The sequence below is a fragment of the Mus caroli genome, chromosome 12 (genome assembly GCF_900094665.2).
Source record: "Mus caroli chromosome 12, CAROLI_EIJ_v1.1, whole genome shotgun sequence".
In the NCBI taxonomy this organism is placed as follows: Eukaryota; Metazoa; Chordata; class Mammalia; order Rodentia; family Muridae; genus Mus; species Mus caroli.
This window is the reverse complement of record NC_034581.1, coordinates 95,686,113-95,705,193: the sequence shown is the minus strand read 5'-3', so window position 1 is coordinate 95,705,193 and position 19,081 is coordinate 95,686,113. Positions and strand designations below refer to the sequence as shown.

Below are 19,081 nucleotides of genomic sequence, written 5' to 3'. Positions count from 1 at the left end.
AAAAAAAAAAAAAAAACCAAACAAAAAGAGTTAAGGCAGATAAGGAACTATTCACTGTGTAAGCTCTGCTAGCCAGTCTCCAAGGGCCTTTAAACCGGTGGTTCTCAACATGTGGGTCTCGACCCCTTGGCGGTCAAACACGGGACACAGCAGATATCCTGCATATTACAGTTACGAAGTAGCAACAAAATGATTTTATGGTAAGGGAGGAGTCACCACAACAAGAGAAACTGTATTATAAAAGGGTTACAGCATTAGGAAGGTTAGAAGCATTGCTATAAAATAATCAGCATAGAGAGCCATACTGCTAATCTGCTCTGCTTGGAGCTCATGGGCTCCATCTAGATGCTTGAAAGGATTGCATTCTGGTATTTAGAAACAGCAACTGCTTTGTTTTTACGTGCTTCCCAGTTTTGTTGGCGAATGATTTCAGGTATGTCTTTGCGAGCACTTGTCTCTGGTGTGGGTTAAGAAAGATCCCAGCTTCTCGCATACGTTGCTTCAGCCAGTCAGAGCAACATAGTGAGGCTGTGTTTCAAAAACAAAACAAAGAATTTCATCTTATTCATACAGTACAGCATTTTTCTTTGCAAGCCCTTCAAGATGTGTTTTGTTATTTTGTTTAAAAAACCAAACAAACCAGCCAAGGGCTACAGACGATCAGCTTTGATAACCGACAGAGAAAGGGAGGTAACCGCTGTATATTGTGAGGTGAGTGCTCAGAATGACCCCGGGGAGCAGTGCCACGCGTGAACACCGCGCCGAGTGTTTTAGACTTGCCCGGCCATTGCGTGCCTCACTGCATCCCGCCAACCTCGCAGTCCAAACGGTCCTCTCTCAGAAACTTCTCTATTTCAGGCCAAGGGAGGAGGAGCAGGAGGGCGGGGGGAGGACGAGGAGGAGGCCAGCAGCCTGCGCCCCCGGAGCCGACTGCAAAGGTCCTCCCTAAAGCGTCCGGAGAAGGCTCGCACGGGAAAGGACGAGCAACGGGATCAGAGTCCAGACTGGCTCCCGAAGCCGCCAACAGACTCCACACCCCTTCCCCGCCCGGAGCCGAGGTGATGACGAATACAAAGTGCGACGGACGCACACGCAGCCCGCGCTTGCACGACAGTACGCGCAGGGCAGCGCGAGGGAGTCCCGGTCCGTCACCGGCGCGACTCGCGTCCCGCCTCCTCCGCTCCCGCCACCCCCGCAGCTCCGCGCCCGCCTCGGTGCGAGGCCTCCGCCGGAGCGAAGCTGCCGGCTCCCGTCTTGTCGCTTTAAGTGGTGGGGCTTGCGGGCCGCCCCTGCCGCTACTGCCTAGGTGGCCCCGCGCGCCGCTTTTGAGGGGCGAGTCAAGATGGCGGCGGCTTTGGCTCTGTGAGGAAGACGGAAGAGGCGGCGGAGTCGGGAAGGCGGCTTCTAAGAAGAGCCAGGGGTTCTCGGGTGGCCAGGGGCGTTCGGAGTCTCCCGGGAAGTGATACCTCACCGGCTTCGGATGCTTTAAGCGGGAGGAGCGGAGCGGAGCTTCCGGCTGCAGCGGCTGGGCCAGGTACAAGGGAGGAAAACATGGCGGCGGCGGCCTGAGGAGGCGGCGGCGCGGGAAAGCGGCTCTGCGGAGGTCATGGTGGAGGCCGGAGCGGGGCTGTGAACCGAGCCGCACCTCGTTGGAACGGCGGGCCGGTAGGCTGCGCAGTGCTGCGCGTTCCCTGTCGGGGCTGCTGGGCGGCCGCGCTCGCTCGGCCTGGACAATAGCGCCGGGGAGAAGGAGACGAGAGAAGGCGGCGGCCCGGGGCTCGGACCCGGGAGCGGGCCATGCGAGCGGCGGCGCAGCTCCGCGGCGGCCAGCGGTGGCACTGAGGTCCCGGAGTTCCCCGTTTGCGGCCGCCCGCCTTTTCTGGACACTGTCCCTGGGCCACTCGGGCGGGGCCCCCGGCCGGCACGATGACCGACACCCGACGGCGGGTGAAGGTCTACACGCTCAACGAGGACCGGCAGTGGGACGACCGGGGTACTGGCCATGTGTCCTCCGGCTACGTGGAGAGGCTGAAGGGCATGTCCCTGCTCGTCAGGGCGGAGAGCGACGGTAAGTGACCCTCACTGGCCCCTCTCAGAGCAGTGGCGCTCCGCCTGGGACGGCGGGAGTGCGGACGGGAACGCCACGGGGTACCCAAGTCCCGTGGAGCTCGGTGGGGAGCATTCGGGGTGCCCACCCTTAACTCGAAAACCTTGTGGCGTTGGGATTTCGAGCAGAGCGGAGCACGTTGCGCCGTGCCGCCTTTCCAGTGCAGAAAGGTCGGAGACCTGAGATCCTCTGCCGGGGTGGTTTTTGCACCGTCGTGACCTTGAGAAAGGCATTTAACGTAAACGATCTGCTCCCCCCACCCCCCTTAGTTCACCAATCTGTAACGCAGACATAAAACCTTGCTTGGCGCTCATAAAGTTCATAGCTGTTGCACACTTTGAAAAAGTTCTGTTCTGGTGGGATTGTTGTTTTAAACCTTTTCCACTATATCTTTCAGATTTTAGGGTCGGCAATAAGGTCTATAAATCTGGCAATTCCACTAGACAGAGAAAATGCTGCTTTGGCTTGCGAGGACACACGTGTCTTGACTGGGGTTGGTTGTCTTTTTTACAAGAAAGGGAGATGATGATTATTGTTATTGTTTTCTATTTCGAGACAGAGTTTCAGTATGTAGCCCAACTATCCTGGAGCTTGCTCTGTAAACCAGGCTAGCCTTGAACTCAAAGCTCTGCCTTCCTCTGCCTCTCCAGTGCTGGGATTAAAGTGCTGCCACACCTGGCTAAGAAAGAAAGACTTTGTAGGTCTTCTGTGGGAACTCGTGAACCTAACACTTGAACAGGTCCTTCTGCTTTCGCCTCAAGTTTATTGAAAGTCTTCAGTGTTCAAAGATAAGGTTGTTTGAAATAACGGTTTCACGTTTTAAAATATTCCTTTCTTAAGCGTTTGCATTCTCTGAATTTCACTCTTGGAAGAAAATACATATTGGCCAAAACTTTTCAAATTGTTTTTGGAGCAGAAGTATAGTTACCTTGTTGCATTAATTTGCAGTTTTACAGTTGAGAACTATTTGTAGCTGTTTCATGTCTGAAATATTGCAAATTTATTTCAAAGATTTTTTTTTTCCCTCTTTTTTGGACTATACTCAGAAGTCATTCCACAAAAACCAAGATTTTCCTGTCTGTAGTTGAAGACTATAGAAACATTGATTTGAATTGAAGAATGGTTAATTTGGAGTATAATTATAAAGATAACCCCAAATAAGTTACCACTGGTAAAAAGTTACTTTCTAACATGAAAGGCAGGCAGTTTCCGGTGACTTGGAGGATAGCCTGGGTCTACATAGAGTCCTAGACCAGCTGCAGTTACATAGTAAGACTTGGTCTGAATTTTTTTTTCTGATTACAACAGGTATATTTTCAGAGCTGGGTTCTTACTTGGCTGCTAATATACAAGTTGAATGTGTTTGTGACAGTCACGTAATCACCTCTGCATGTTTGTGCATGTGGAAAACTTTCCTTACAGTAAAGTGGAAGTGTGGGTTTCAGGGTTAAGCTTATTGTGAGGATGGGCTAACTGGGAATGGAATCCACACAGGGACTTGAGCATGCTAGGCAGTGCTTTACCACTGAACTGCCTCTAAGACCCAATGTAATCATGAGATTTAACTAGATGTAAGCTTGAATTTCAGAACTAATACATGTAACCATACTCACACCAGTGTGCTTTATTTGATTATTTATTTTTTTTTTTGTTTTTTGTTTTTTTTTTTTTTTTTTTTGAGACAGGGTTTCTCTGTGTAGCCTTGGCTGTCCTGGCACTCACTTTGTAGACCAGGCTGGCCTCGAACTCAGAAATCCACCTGCCTCTGCCTCCCAAGTGCTGGGATTAAAGGCGTGCGCCACCACGCCCGGCTTTTTTTTTTATTTATTTATTTTTTTTTTTTTGGCTTTATTTGATTATGCAAAGATCCTTCTGGTTTTTTGGAAAGAGTCTCCTGTAGTAGCAGACTAGAATCAAACTTTGTGTGTAGCCCAAAATACGGAAGTTCACGATCCTCTTGTCCCTATCTTCCCAATACCTGGGATCACAGGTGTACTACTTCATCCAACCTGTTTTGTTTTGGAGCCATTATCTAGCTATGGCTGGCCTGCAACTCAAAGCGATTCTCCTACCTGAGACCCTGAGGGTTGGATTACTGCAGTGAACCACCACCGCCGGCCAGTTGTACAAAGACCTTTAGACAGGATAAGCATGTAGACTTTCTGGGTGGTGGTGGTGGTGCACGCCTTTAATCCCAGCACTTGGGAGGCAGAGGCAGGCGGATTTCTGAGTTTGAGGCCAGCCTGGTCTAACAGAGTGAGTTACAGGACAGCCAGGGCTATACAACAAAATCCTGTCTTGAAAAAAGCAAAAATAAAAACATGTCTACAAAGTGAGTTCCAGGACAGCCAGGGCTATAAAACAAAACCCTGTCTTGAAAAAAACAAAAACATGTAGACTTAATGTACTATCATCTTAGAGAATCTCTCCTTCTAATAAGGTTTTGTAAAAGTCTGGTGTTTTTATACCCTTTTATATTTTATCACTTAGGAAATAGCCTCTAAGCCCCTTTCTTCCATTTGGAATTTTGAAGTTCTAATTTATTAGAACAGGTAATTCCACACACACACACCCCTCAGGAGGGAAAAGAGCTAAACATAATTACTGAACTACCCCTTTATATTTGTGTTATGTGGAAAGGTAATTCTGAAGAATGGGTTTAACCTGGGTGTGGTACCTTACTCCTAATCCCACCACTGAGAACACAAGGTAGGAGAATCTCAAATTCAGGGATTACATAGTAAAACATTTTCACTAAACAAGAAAGAAAAATGGGGCTGGAGAGATGGCTCAGCGGTTAAGAGCACTGACTGCTTTTCTGAAGATCCTGAGTTCAAATCCCAGCAACCACATGGTGGCTTACAACCATCCATAATGAGATCTGACGCCCTCTTGTGGTTTGTCTGAAGACAACTACAGTGTACTTATAATAATAAATCTTTTTAAAAAAAAAGAAAGAAAAAAATGGACTTAGAAAAGGTGTAGGATACTTGTGAAGAAATCTATAGTTTTATTACTAAAGCCATTTTTCCTCCTTAACAGATAAATTCCAAGTAAGATTAGTAATAGTTTAAGTTTGTTGAGTACCTCCTGTGTGTGTGCCAGGGCCTCTTTAAGCAATTCATTTGTATTACAGACATAATTATTAAAACCATTCTCAAATTTAGGTAATATAATTAGCCATGTCTTACAGGTAATTTCGAGCCTGAGGTGCTAATTGTAGGTTGGTACAAGTTCAGCCTGAGGTGGTGATCTGTTATTTTAGTGGGAAATCTAGCCTACAACTGAAAGCACTTAAGCTACTTACAGTGAATGAAATTTCTTATGCTTTGGTCTCTTTGATGCTGTTTTATTCTTGACCTCAAGGATTATTTCAAAGAAAACAAAATTAAGTTTTACAGACTTAAATTTTGTTATAGGCAAATTTTCATGTATCCTAGGCTGGTCTCTTGAACTTGGCTATATAGTGAGCTTGAACTTCAGTTTCTGATCCTGCCTCCATTTTCTCTTGTTAAGATTACCTATGTTGCACCATCATGCTTTATGTGGTAGTGGGGGTCAAACCCTAGGCTTTTATAAGGTGGACAAGCACCAATTTACCCATACGTTCAGCCAGGATTGTGCCTGACTGCTCCTACTAGTTATGGTGTCTCCTACTAGTTATGGTGTCTTCTACTAGTTTGGATCACCCAAATATTGTGCTGCTCTCTATTTTGTTACATATAATTGAGAATTCTTTTTTTTTTTTTTCCTCCATTGAGGACAATGTAGGCTTTTTTTTTTTTTTAATTATACTTATTTTGTGTGTGTGTTTTGTATGTATGTGTGCCACATGTATGTCTGGTTCTGTTGAAGGTCAGAAGACCCTTAGACCTGGAATTACACTGTCATGAGCTACCATGTGGGTTCTGAAAACTGAACCCCAGTCTACTACAAGAGCAGCAGGGTCTCATGTAGCCAAGACTGGTCTTGAATTCCTATCCTCCTACCTTCATCTCCCAAGGGCAGGGACTACAGATGTAAGTGTCTGCCATCATGCCTGGCAAAATGGGAAGTATTTGTTTTTCCCATAAAACAGGTTATTGTCCAGTAGAAAATTAAATGGCATAAATTTATAGTCTTTCTGGTAAACAGAATGTTTGGGGAGCTTGAAGCAGAAGTATCTCTAGTTCTAGACAGCTTAAGCTTCATGAAAGATCCTTTCTCAAAAGAGAAGAAAGGGAAACTTTAAAAGTTATTGTGAGTGGGCTTGACCTCTAGTAATTGTTTCCCCTGCCCCCTGGGAAAAAGTCTTTCAAACACATTGAGTATGGTAATATTTTCCTCCTTTTCTCCATGAAACTGAGTTATTCAGATTATTATTTGAAAATTTAGCAGTCTGGAAGTACATAGTGTATAATCAAAGTACTAGGGCTACATATTAAATTTTGGAACACAAAGCTGTCCTTAAACCCTGACATCCACCTGCATCTGCCTCCTGGATATTGGGACTAAAGATGTGCACCACCACCTGACTTGACAAGACACTTAATTTCTAACTTTTTGAAATACAGTGGTTTGAGCCCAGGTCTGTACATGCTAGGCAGGTGCAGTACATCCCACCCCTGGAATTCTGTGTTATGTCCTCTGACTTCACAGTAGTGTGTGGATGTGCTTGCTGGTCAGAGATGAGATTGGGCAGTAGATTCTCTCCTTCCACTGTGCGGTCCTAGCAATAGACTCAGGTTGTTAGGCTTGGAGCTAAGTGCCTTTCCCTGCTGAACCGCCTTATTTCTTACCCTGGAGTAAGTATGTATGTATGTATTTATTTAATGTATAAGTGCTCTATGTGCATATACACCTGCATATCAGAAGAGGACATCTGACCCCATTATGATTGTGAGCTACCATGTGGTTGCTGGGAATTAAATTTAGGACCTCTGGAAGAATAACCAGTGATCTTAACCATCTCTCCAGCCATGGACTAAGCTTTTGTGGTGTGTCAATTTTCTTGTTTGACATCCCAGACTGTCTTAGTTACTTTGAAATTGCTGTGATAAAACTCCATGACCAAGACAACTTAGACAGAGCTTACTTGTGCTTATGGTTCCAGAGTGTTAGTCTATGATGGCAGAGTGAAGACATGAGGACAAGTAGCCGCAATAGCTGCCTGAGCGGTCACATGTTGATCCACGAGCAGGAGGCAGAGAACACACTAGGAATGGTGGATGTGTCTTTTGAAAATTAAGAGCCTGCTCTCGTTAACACCTCCAATAAATAAGACCACACCTTCTAATCCTTTCTAACAAACAGTTCCACTGACTGGGGACTCAAGCATTCAAAGGTATGAGCCAGTTTTGAGTCATGGGCACATTCTTATTCAAACCATCATACGTGCTTTTCCAACGTGCAGTTTCTGAATGTCAGTATATGTGGCCAGATTTACATACATACATCTCTTTACCTTGGCTGATTTGTGGCCTATCTTTCCTTACTTTAGAGTAATGGAATATGTTGCTAAGCTGTTAGCCCATTTCCTGGATTACATTTTTATTCCATAGGTGTCAGCTGGCAAAATTATGTTAGAGAAAGACACCCCTTCTTTTTTAAGATTAGTCTTTATTTTATATGCTGAGTGTTTTGAATGGATATATACTATGCATATTTGGTGCCAGAAAAGTCCAGAAGAGGGCATCAGATCCCCTGGAACTGTAAAGTTACAGATGGTTGTGACCCACCCTGTGGGTGCTGGGAATTGAACTAAGGTCCTCTGTGGAAAGTAGTAAGTGCTCTTAACTGCCAAGTCATTTCTCCAGCCCAAGCACACCCCCTTTTTAGTGAAGATAAGTCACTTTTTTTCTCTCAGGTTTTAAGATAGCTCTGTGTTCCAGCAACGTTTTAGCGTTGTGCTTCATTTTTCTGTTAACTTGCTGGAGGATGTCAACCTAGCCAATTTTAGAATTGAAGAAAAGTTAGAGATTGGAATTTCTCCGTTCAGGGATGACTTCCTTACACATATTAGGCACATGTTTTATACTGAGCTATACCTTACCTTAAAAAGATGGCCTCTTCTCATAAAACGATACCAGTGTTCTTTACTCTGGGTTGCTTGGACAGTATCAGGAATGGTGTTTGGAGTGGGCATGGTGGTGCACCCTTGTAATCCTACTACTCAGGAAGCTAAGGCAAGAAAATGACTCTCAGTCTGAGGCTTCCCTGGCCTGTATTGAAATTTTTGTCAGGTCCTTCCACCTCACCCACCAAAAATGTTTTCCCCCTTCCTCCCTGATTTCTAAACTCCTGGGAGTGATTGAATCTCCTACCTCAGCCTCTTAAGTATCTGGACTACCTGGCTTCAAAAATGAGATTCTTATGTTTAGTTTTTATGTAAGATTATTATTACATTTATGAGGAGAGAGTAATGAGTGTGTGTGCTTACATGTGTGAAAAGGCAGAAGGGTTTCCTAATGACGTGGGTCCCTGCTGAGCTCAGTTCATTAAATTTGGCAGAAGCATAGTCCTTTCACCAACCCTATTTTTAAGGGTTTTTTGTTGTTGTTTTAATTTTTAAATATTTCTTTTTTTCTTAAAGATTTGTGTATATGAGTACACCATTGCTCTCTTCAGACACACTGGAAGAGGGCATCAGACCCCATTACAGATGGTTGCAACCCACCATGTAGTTGCTGGAAGGACCTCTGAAAGAGCAGTCGGTGCTCTTAACTGCTGAGCCATCTCTCCAGCCCCCTACTTTTAAGTTTTATAAAGTATTTTTACACTTCAAGATAACTATCATCTGAGTCACTTGTGTAGAAGTTAAACATTGAATTCTGTTAATTGAGGCATAAAGAAAAGGAGACATAGGAACATATTAGAGCTAGCACTGCTTACTGACTGCTGAGACTTGAATTGTGTACTTGGGTAGTCTGTCTCTACATGCCCTACAATTTAAAAAGACACATTTTGGGTGGAAAGGGTTTTCCTTTTGGTTTTTTGTGGTTTTGTTTTGTTGGTTGGTTTGTTTTCATTTTGGCTGCTCTGATAAGAGAAGCAGAGGCATTAGGCGCCCATGTTTTCATGGCTATTCTAAGTCAGTATTTGTATTACATCTTGCCTGCAGTGAGCATGTATTTGGCATGTATATTTAGTTGTCCAGAGCTCGTGTCAATAGTGTACTTTGAAGAGAAGTACATTTTAAAATTAGTGTATAACAGCTTTGTAGAAGACTAACAGTAAATTAATCAAAATCTTAATAACTAAATGTTATAACTTATGTAAGTTTGAGGGCCATCAGCCAATGATGGAAATAGGTGATGGGATCTGAGTGTTATAGGAACTGATCTAAGTACTGTACCTTTAAATTTTTATTTTTATTTTCATGGGAGAAAAGGTTGTATTACACTAGTGTGGTGTCCTAGCGGCTAGAAGAGGATATTGGATCCTCTGGAGCTGGAGTTGCTGGTGGTTGTGACCCACCTGATGTCAGTGCTAGGAACCAAATGTGGATCATCTGAGGCCAGTCTTAACTGTCCTTCCCAATGCTGCAACTCTAAAACCGTTTCTCCTGTTGTGGTGCCCCTCCTCCTACCATAAAATTACTTTGTTGCTACTTCATAATTTTGTTACTGTTATAATGTATACCTGATATCTGCATATGACCCCCACATGACACAGGTTGAGAACCAGTGATCTGGGGGAAAAACAGCAAACAATGGACTAGAGAGATTGCTCAAAGATTAAGAGCATTGGCTGCTCTTTCAGAGAACCTAGGAAAGATTCCTAGCACCCACATGATGGCTAACAACCATTTACAACTCCAGTTTCGGGGGATCCAGTGCCACCTTCTGGCCTCTGGACACCAGGTGCACAGACAAACATAGGCAAAACACCCATCTATGTAAATTTTTAAAAAAAGTTTTAAGGCAGGAGGTACTCCTAACCACTGAGCCTTTTCTTTAGCCCCCAAGATACACTTTTTCATGTTAATAACTTTTTGTGTATGGATGTTTTGCCTGCATGGTTTTTGTGCTGCCACGTGCAAACAGAAGCCAGAAAAGGCCAATGGATCCCTTGCACTGGTGCTACAGACAATTGATAGCCACCATGTGTGTGCTGGTGATCAACCTGGGTCTTCTAGATGATCAGCCAATGCTCTTAACACTTGAGCCCCTGCTTCTGTTTGTTTTAAAGCCAGAGTCTTTGCTGTGTACCCCAGGCTGACCTTAATCTAGGTCCTTTTCCCTCTGTTTTTCTGTATGCTAGATTTGTAGACTTGGACCATAACAGCTGGCCATTAACGTGGTTTTTGGTGGTGCTTTGTGTTCGTGCTTATTAAGCTGTGGTGCTGATGATGGCAATATTCTGGGAAAGTTGTGTTCCGTGGAGTTGAGTGAAGTTAAGGGGGCAGAGCTATCTGTAGTCCTGTTGCAACTAAGACAGGACCAAAACACATCACTCATGTACCACTTGAATCTATTTGGGTTAATGATGAAGATAGAGCTGGAAAAGTTTTCAGCTTACCCCAACCCTCAGCACAGGGTTTGAAGCCAGTGCCTTGTACATGTTAGGCAAGTGTTCTAGTGAACTACACCATCCCTAGCCAAAGAACTCTCATACTAACCCAGCTTCTTTTGTGGAGGGATATGAGATCCATATAAAGTATACCTATAAAGCTAAGTATGTGTGTACTAGAAGATTAGAAGTGATGACAGTTTGCATGGAATGTTGACTAAACAAGCAGTATCATGAATCTTATGCTTGTAATGTTGTGCTGGGTCACCGTTGTTAAAGCTCAACTTCATATTGCAAATGATTGTCAGTTTAAAATCTAAGTTATTAAGTGCTAGTGGTATACTAGATGTTGGGATAGGCCCTTCACATAACTTACAGTGAATACCCATAACATTGGTTTCCTTTTTGGGGGCTGGGGGGGGTTCTTCTTTGTTTGTTTGTTTGTTTGTTTGTTTTGTTTTGTTTTGTTTTTTTCGAGACAAGGTTTCTCAGTGTAGCCCTGGCTGTCCTGGAACTCACTCTATAGACCAGGCNGGCCTCGAACTCTGAAATCCGCCTGCCTCTGCCTCCCAAGTGCTGGGATTAAAGGTGTACGCCACCACTGCCCGGCAACATTGGTTTTCTAACCACAAGTTTTAATGTTTTGAATCTTTGAATAGTTTTTTCAATGAGGGTTTTCCCTTCCACACTTAACAAGAAATCTGGGGGCGGGGGGCGAGTGGTGTTTTGTTTTGCAGTTCCAGTTTTTTTGAGGTTACCAGGGATTGAACTTAGGGCTTGCAAAGTACAGACAAGCACTGCATTGTTGAGCTATACAACAATAGCCTTCTATTTTGCTTGTCTTCCCCCAGCTCAAGATTTATTTTAGTTATGTGCAAATTAATTCTATTGCCATAAGAATCATATCCACTGGAGCTGGAAGTACAAGTAGTTGTGAATCTTAGGGTGTGTATGCTGGAAATCAACTCTGGTCCTCTGTAGAGGCAGTGCATGCTCTTAACTGCTGAGCCAACTCCCCAGCCCATTTTTACTTTCTATTTCAAGATGAGTTTCTTTTACTTACTCTCATAGGCCTTGAATCTGCCCTCTTTCTGCCTCAGCCTCCAAGTAGCCTGTTGTCACCAGCCTGGGTTTGATTTTTCTTAAATTTTTTTTGAATTCTGTTATCAAGTCTGTATTACAAAAACACTGAACAAAAATGAGGAAAATAGCACTGAAGAGAGCATGAAACACCAAGGTTAAAACTATGAACTCAGGCTGGTGAGATAGCTCAATGGGTAAGAGCACTGGACTGCTCTTCTGAAGGTCTGGAGTTCAAATCCCAGCAAACACATGGTGGCTCACAACCATCGGTAACGAGATCTGACTCCCTCTTCTGGAGTGTCTGAAGACAGCTACAGTGTACTTACATGTAATAAATAAATAAATCTTAAAAAACAAAACTAGACTATCTCAGTGCTTATGCACATGCACACACAGGCTCAGGAAGAGATTGGGCAACTCAAAAGAGTCTGTTCTTTCTTCCATTATGTGAGCCCCAGGGATCTAACTCAGATTGTCAGGCTTGGAGTTTGCTGGACCTTAAGAAAAAAGTTAGTATTTTAAAGATGTATTTATTTTATGTATATGAGTACACTATAGCTATCTTCACACACACCGGAAGAAGACATCAGATTCCATTACAGATAGTTATGAGGCTCCATATGGTTGATTGCTGGGGGTTGAACTCAAAACCTCTGAAAGAGCAGTTAATGCCATCTCCAGCCTGAAAAAAAAAATTTATTTTTTTTTTTTTTTTTTTTTACGAATGTGTGCCAATTAGTAAAGAGTTCTGAGGCTTTCTGTGATACGTTCCTTAATAACTAGCAATCCTCACTTATCCCTAACCCATCTAAGTGGCTATAGCAACAAATCACGAGAAAACACTTCATATTTTATTTTATAGGAGGAACCATGTTGGTCATCTGTTATTGGTATATTGGTATAATTTGGTTATCTGTGTGAGGTTATACAAACCTCATAAAAGTAGCACAATATTCTATTTATGCAGTACCCCTTTGGTAACATTTCTCAAGATTTTGCTTTGAATACCTTTGTTCTTTTGAGGCTCTTACACAATTATTTGATTTTATTCATTAATACTGTATTGGAAACTAAAACTGAGTCTCAGATATTTATTCACTTGGAAATGGTTTGATTATCAGCAAAATAATGGTTAGATATGTTTTTCTTTTGATCTTTTGATTTGAGATCAGAGCTGAACTTCTAAAGTGGTTTCTTAGAAAAAGCCAAGGGATACAGGAGAAAGAGGTTTCAAAAAAGGTCTTTTCCCATTTCTCAAATAACCCAGAACATTCTAAATCAGTGGTTCTCAGCCTTCCTAATGCTGTAAACCTTTAATACAGTTCCTCATGTTGTGGTGACCCACAACTATAAAATTATTTGTTAATTTCAAAACTAATTTTGCTATTGTTATGAATCACAATGTAAGCATTTTTTGGAGATAGGCGTTTACCAGTGGGGTCTTGACACACAGGTTGAGAATCACTGTTCTAAATATTATTTTACCCAGGCTTTTGGGGTGAGAGTGAAATGGTCTTCCCCCCCCCCCTTTCTGTTGTCCAAATTCTGTAACATTACTGAAAAAAATGGAAAGAAAGTGCAAAAGGACCTGTTATCTGAGAAATAATTGTTGTAGGGATTAGAAGACTGGCAGTGACTTGTGTAAGTAATGTAAGTGCCAACGTTTTTTGTTTGTTTGTTTTTGTTGTTGTTGTTGTTGTTGTTGTTTGGTTTTTCTGAGACAGGGTTTCTCTGTGTAGCCCTGGCTGTCACTTTGTAGACCACGCTGGCCTCGAACTCAGAAATCCACCTACCTCTGCCTCCCAAGTGCTAGGATTAAAGGCGTGTGCCACTACTGCCTGGCCCAATGTTTTTTGAGACAGGTTTTCTTCTTCTGCCTGGGGTTATAGACTAGGCTAAGGTGGCTGACTGCTAGTAGGCAAATCCCAGGATTCATGCCTTCACTCTCCCAATGTTTGGGTTACAAAAGTGTGCTACTATGTCAGGTTTTTTACATGGGTACTGGGAATTCAGGTTTTCATGATTGCATGCAAGTAAGTACCTCCTGAGCCAACTTCCGAGCCCTGGCTTTTAAATAAAAGATAACATAGGTAGATGGCTGGGTGTATGTGTGATAGATAGACAGGACCATTTAGGCATTTGGTGAAGAAACTATTTATGTTATACCAAAAAACCAGAATATCTTCCACAGAATAGCAGATAAGCATAGTACTTGCTGACAGATTTTCTTGTCATAAGCCAAGTGGTGACACACACCTGAAATCCTAGCGTTTGGGAGGCAGGAGAATAAGGAATTTGAGGATGGCTTGTACTACACATGATTTCAAAGCCAACCGAAGCATCTCAATGAGACCCTAACTCAAGAAGTGAACCAGCAGCCGGGCAGTGGTGGTGCACGCCTTTAATCACAGCACTTGGGAGGCAGAGGCAGGTGGATTTCTGAGTTTGAGGCCAGCCTGGTCTACAGAGTGAGTTTCAGGACAGCCAGGGCTACACAGAGAAACCCTGTCTAGAAAAAAACAAAAAACATACAATCATAATTTGAGCCATCTCTCCAGACGCCTGCATTTTCCCATAAAAACCATTTTCAATATAATTTCATATATGTCCTCATTAATCCTTTAAAAAATAAATTTAGCCTCTAGGTGGCCTGAACATCATTTTAGTGAAAAGTAATAAAAGGCAATTTTTGTTCTAGTAAAGAAATTGAAAAAAAATACAAAAGTAGTTGACATGGGACAAGGTCTGTCTGTTTATTTCCACAGTACCAGGGATTGAACTTGCCCTTGTACATGCTAAGAATGTAGTGTACCACTACCCTGTGTCCTTTCCCACTTACCTTACCATTTTCAGAAGTTCTAAACATTCTGTTAATTTGCCTGCATTTTTCTTGTGATGGATCACTAACATAGGTCTTAATCAGTAAAACAAAAATCTGAAAATTGTGAATAGAGTTAAATGATTAATTTGATAAAAGTTGGGGGAAAGGAAGGTGATTAAAACCTTTTCTCTCCCTGAATTGTAGTAATTCTTGGTTGAACCTCAGTAAAAGAGAGGTTAGGAAGGGGCAAAAAGGAAAGAAGGCTTAAGAAATGAAATTTGGTGAGTGTGGGTAAACAAAAACATGTTTAGTTATCTTAAGTTCTGAGGATAAGATGGAGTCTTCCAGTGTAGTCCCTTAGCCCTGCTCTGAGCAGACACAAAGTGCATTTAGGATAAGGCCAAAGTGAATTTGGAAGTAGTAAGCATTGACTCTTTGTCAGCTTTTGGAGTGTTTGATCAACTGTAAAGTGTGATATGAGAAGGGAGGAGACCACAGCAGAAAAAAGAAACTGTTTCTCAGTCCAAAACTTCCCTTTAGATACTCTGTCTCCAGATAAACTAGAACTGGATGGTGAGATGATGTGTAGAATTTCATTCTTAAAATATGCAGAGAGTCAGGGAGATAGACCTGGTGGATGAGCATAATGGTGCATCTGAGCCTTTCAAGAGACTGAGGTTGGAGAATCATAATTTTGTGTTACATAGTGAGAACACAACAAAAAACAGGAAAAGTAGAAAAGCAAGGCTTCTGAAGGTGACCTGTAAACTGCTCTCTCCTTCATGTATTGAGTTTTACTTAAGTAAATACTTATGCTTGATGTGATTTCTTTCAGCCACAAAACCTCATTTCTTGTCTTGATACTGGTCACACTGTGTTGAAAGTACTTTGTAAGTCATACAGCATATCAGACATTATTGACCCCAAGATTATCTGAGGATTTCAGAGGCTCCAAACAAAATAATGGCATAGAAATGTCTGTTGACCTGGTTAAGATCAGTATATGTTAATTTATGTATTTATTGAAATATTACTGTGCTGTGTAAATACAATTAGTGTAGTTTTTGAGATTAATATCTAGCTTCATACTTCTGGTTTGCTGTCTTATGCTTTCTAAATTGTTAGGTTAGTTGGGGGGGGGGGCGGTTAGGAGATGTCTAGACAAGGTTTTTGTGAGTAGCACTGGCTGTTCTAGAACTCACTCTGTAGACCAGACTGGCCTCTCACCTTCACTTCCTGTGTGCTGGGATTAAAGGTAAACACCACTACCAAATTGTTAGGTTTTTATTGCTTCCCAGTCTTCACTCTTCATATTAATCATGTCTATCTTGTAAAAAAAAAACAAAAAAAACAAAAACAAAAGTAAATTTGGCTAGTAGATATATATATGCTTGAGGCTTGAATTTACCTGTACTACCACCAAAAATCGCAAAAAAGGTGAGCAGCTTTCTTAAGCTACAAGTTACTGTATTTAAATTTCTTTATTGCATTCATTGTCTTGTTTGTATAAGTGAAAATAATCTCTGTGCCAAGGTGGGCAGGTAGAGCTAGCTTTCAGGAATAGTTAGTTCTGTGGTGGTTTGGGATCAAAATCAAGTCATCAGGCTCTTGCAGAGAGCACTTTACCTGCTGAACCATCACCAGGCCAGCCCCAAACTACATTTCTTACAAATGTGTTCATTAACTGCAGGCTTACATGCAGCTGACGAGAAAATAGGCATAACTGCTTATAAGGAAATCTAGTTTTCTGGTTTGCAATAACAATTTTTTCCTGTTTTATAGGTTCTCTTCTTCTAGAGTCCAAAATAAATCCTAACACTGCATACCAGAAACAACAGGTAAAAAAAAAGTTATGCTGTTGTGTATTGTGTGTTACATCTTTTCAATTTGATGGTTAAATAAGTTTATCATTGGATTCCTTACAGTAAAATCAGAACAGGTTATATAACATTTTGCCAGTGTCACTGTTAAAAAATATGTGTCTGTCTGTCTTGTACCTGTCGAGGTCAGAGAACAACTTGAGGAAGTTGATTCTCTATTCTGGGCATTAGACTTGGGTATCAAGTTTGATGACAGCCATCATTATATATATACTGAACCTTTTTGCATGCATAGTTTAATTTTACCAGTCTGTTAATGGCTAAAAAGTGTTGTTCTTCCTTTTTGTTGTTTTGTTTTATGTGTATGGGTCTTTTACCTGCAAACATATCTATGTAGCACACATGACTAGTGCTCTCAGGAATTGGGTATCAGTTAGCAGAAGGTATTAGCTCCCCTTTGGGATGGTTGTAAGCTGCCATGTGGATGCTGGGAACTGAACTCGGGTCCTCTGCAAGAGCAGCCAATACTCTTTTGGTTTTTCGAGACAGGGTTTCTCTGTATACCCCTGGCTGTCGTGGAACTCACTTTGTAGACCAGGCTGGCCTCGAACTCAGAAATCTGCCTGCCTCTGCCTCCCAAGTGCTGTGATTAAAGGCGTGCACCACCACTGCCCGGCGCAGCCAATACTCTTAACCATTGAACCATCTCTGTAGCCTTGGTTTATTTTGTCTTTTCGTTTCTTTTCTTTTCTGCTGATAAAAGAACTCTATGCCTCTTGCAGGCTGACAAGCACGTGCTCACTTGACTATCACCAGCCACTGTTTTTTGTGTCTGCATACATGCATATGTGTATGCATGTATTCAGGTACCTGCAGAATTAGAAAAGAATTTTGGATCTCTTGGAGTTGTGGGTGTTTGTGAGACTTGTGACATAGCTGGGGTCCTCATGATGGAGCAATAATTGCCCTTAATCACTGAGCTCTTAATCATTTCTTCGGGCCCTTTTTAGGTTAGTTTGGGGGCATCCCCCATTCTTTGAATTTACTTTGTGTGAGAGTATGGTTACCAGCACATGTTGACATTAGGAGACAACCTCAGGTGTCAGTCCTTGGGCTTTGGGGGCATTGTCACACTTGCAACTAAGCGCCTTTACTCATTTAGCCTCTCTTCCCAGTTCCTAGCCACATTTTAAAGAAAGAAGAAGGCTGTCTTAAGCTGAGTTCATGTTCTACACATTCTAGCAATGCATGGCTCTCTAAAATTAAAGTAGCAGTTTGTTCGTTCTACCCAAAGGAAAGAGTGACCATTGGTGTAATAATCAACTAATAACACAGCCATGTGGCTGAAGTTCCTTTCTGTGCTGTCATAGATGATTCTGCAGACAGAATGTTAGAATATCCTCTAGAACAGTGTTTTTTGGTTTTTTTTTTTTTTTTTTTTGTTTTCCGAGACAGGGTTTCTCTGTATAGCCCTGGCTGTCCTGGAACTCACTCTGTAGACCAGGCTGGCCTCGAACTCAGAAATCCGCCTGCCTCTGCCTCCCGAGTGCTGGGATTAAAGGCGTGCGCCACCACGCCCGGCTTAGAACAGTGTTTTATAGAAAAGGAGTCTGATACTAACTCACTAGGACCTTAGAGCGCTGTTATTTTTTGAAAATAACTTCAGTTTGAATCTGTACTCTTCGTATTTCCTTCTAACCTAAAGGTAAATTCTACATACAGGTATTATCTTGAAGTATTTTACATATACAAATACTGAGTGTTCCATGAAGCCATTGGGATCAAGAACATAAATTTTTATAATTTGAGATGTTGGGGAGTGCAGGTAGGTGCTTTCGAGAGTTCGGGAGCAGGAACTACTGAAGCATACTAGCCTCAGCCCCACTCTTAGACTGGAAACTTGGCAGAAATGTTCCTGAGCTACATGAGGAGGCTAGAGGGACAAAGATAAGGACTGTGAGACCAGCAGGTTGGGCCAGCTGCACACCAGAAGCACAGGTTACCCAGCTCAGGTACTCACTGATGGCTTTTAGGGTTGAGAGGAGTTCCATGGATCCCTAGGGAGAACTCAGCCTTTGGGTAGAGACTGACTGGCCCCAGGCTATTGCTGATCTAGGCTGGTCCAGGATCTCTAGTTTAGCTCCAGAAACTATTCAGTTGCCACCTGATGCATCCTTAACCCACAATTTAAAAGGAGTTCATTCCCCTGAAAGCTTCTCCTGTTTACAATGCAAATTAATCATTGCTGTAGACTTTGTTGTGGACACACAGGCTCACTGAACCTTTGTATCCTTTCTATTTTGATGTTAGGATGGTTATTAGCTCCTCCCCCATTTTTTAATACAAAATCCTGAACTAGGTACAGAGACATGTACTACTAATCTTAGCTACCCAACCCAGTGCAAAGCCACCTAGAGACCCCATTTCAAAATAAGGTTCTGGGCTAGTAAGACAAATCAGCCAGTAAAAGTACTTGCTATGAAGCCAGACAACTTGAGTTCTAGCTGGTGGAGAGAGAGAACAGACTCTCACAAACATGCACTAATTAATGTAAATTTTTATGTATCCGATGTTTTGCATCCATGTATATATGTGAGCCACATATGTGCTCATTGCCTGACGAGGTCAGAAGAGGGCATTGGATTCCATGGAGCTGGAGTAACAGACAATTGTGGGTTTCCTCCATACAGGTGCTGGGAACCAAACTCTACTTCTCTGCAAAAGCAAATGCTCCACTGTGCCATCTCTCTCAAAATTTTT

At 42.5% G+C, this 19,081-nt stretch overlaps 2 protein-coding genes across 3 annotated transcripts in view; both read left to right on the top strand.

Annotated features, from left to right (window-relative positions):
* Positions 1-1,471, top strand: part of LOC115032774 — a 12,958-nt gene extending 11,487 nt beyond the window's left edge. Inside the window, exon 2 of the mRNA XM_029484401.1 lies at positions 859-1,471. Coding sequence (XP_029340261.1) covers positions 859-1,463 — 605 coding nt within the window. The 3' untranslated portion in view covers positions 1,464-1,471. The remainder of the gene's footprint in view (positions 1-858) is intronic.
* The window catches only part of Ppp4r3a (protein phosphatase 4 regulatory subunit 3A), a 44,910-nt gene continuing 26,928 nt past the window's right edge, over positions 1,100-19,081 (top strand). For both annotated transcript variants that reach the window (XM_021178683.2, XM_021178682.2), the window contains exons 1-2: positions 1,100-2,068; positions 16,284-16,339. In XM_021178683.2, coding sequence (XP_021034342.1) covers positions 1,927-2,068; positions 16,284-16,339 — 198 coding nt within the window. In that variant the 5' untranslated portion in view covers positions 1,100-1,926. The remainder of the gene's footprint in view (positions 2,069-16,283; positions 16,340-19,081) is intronic.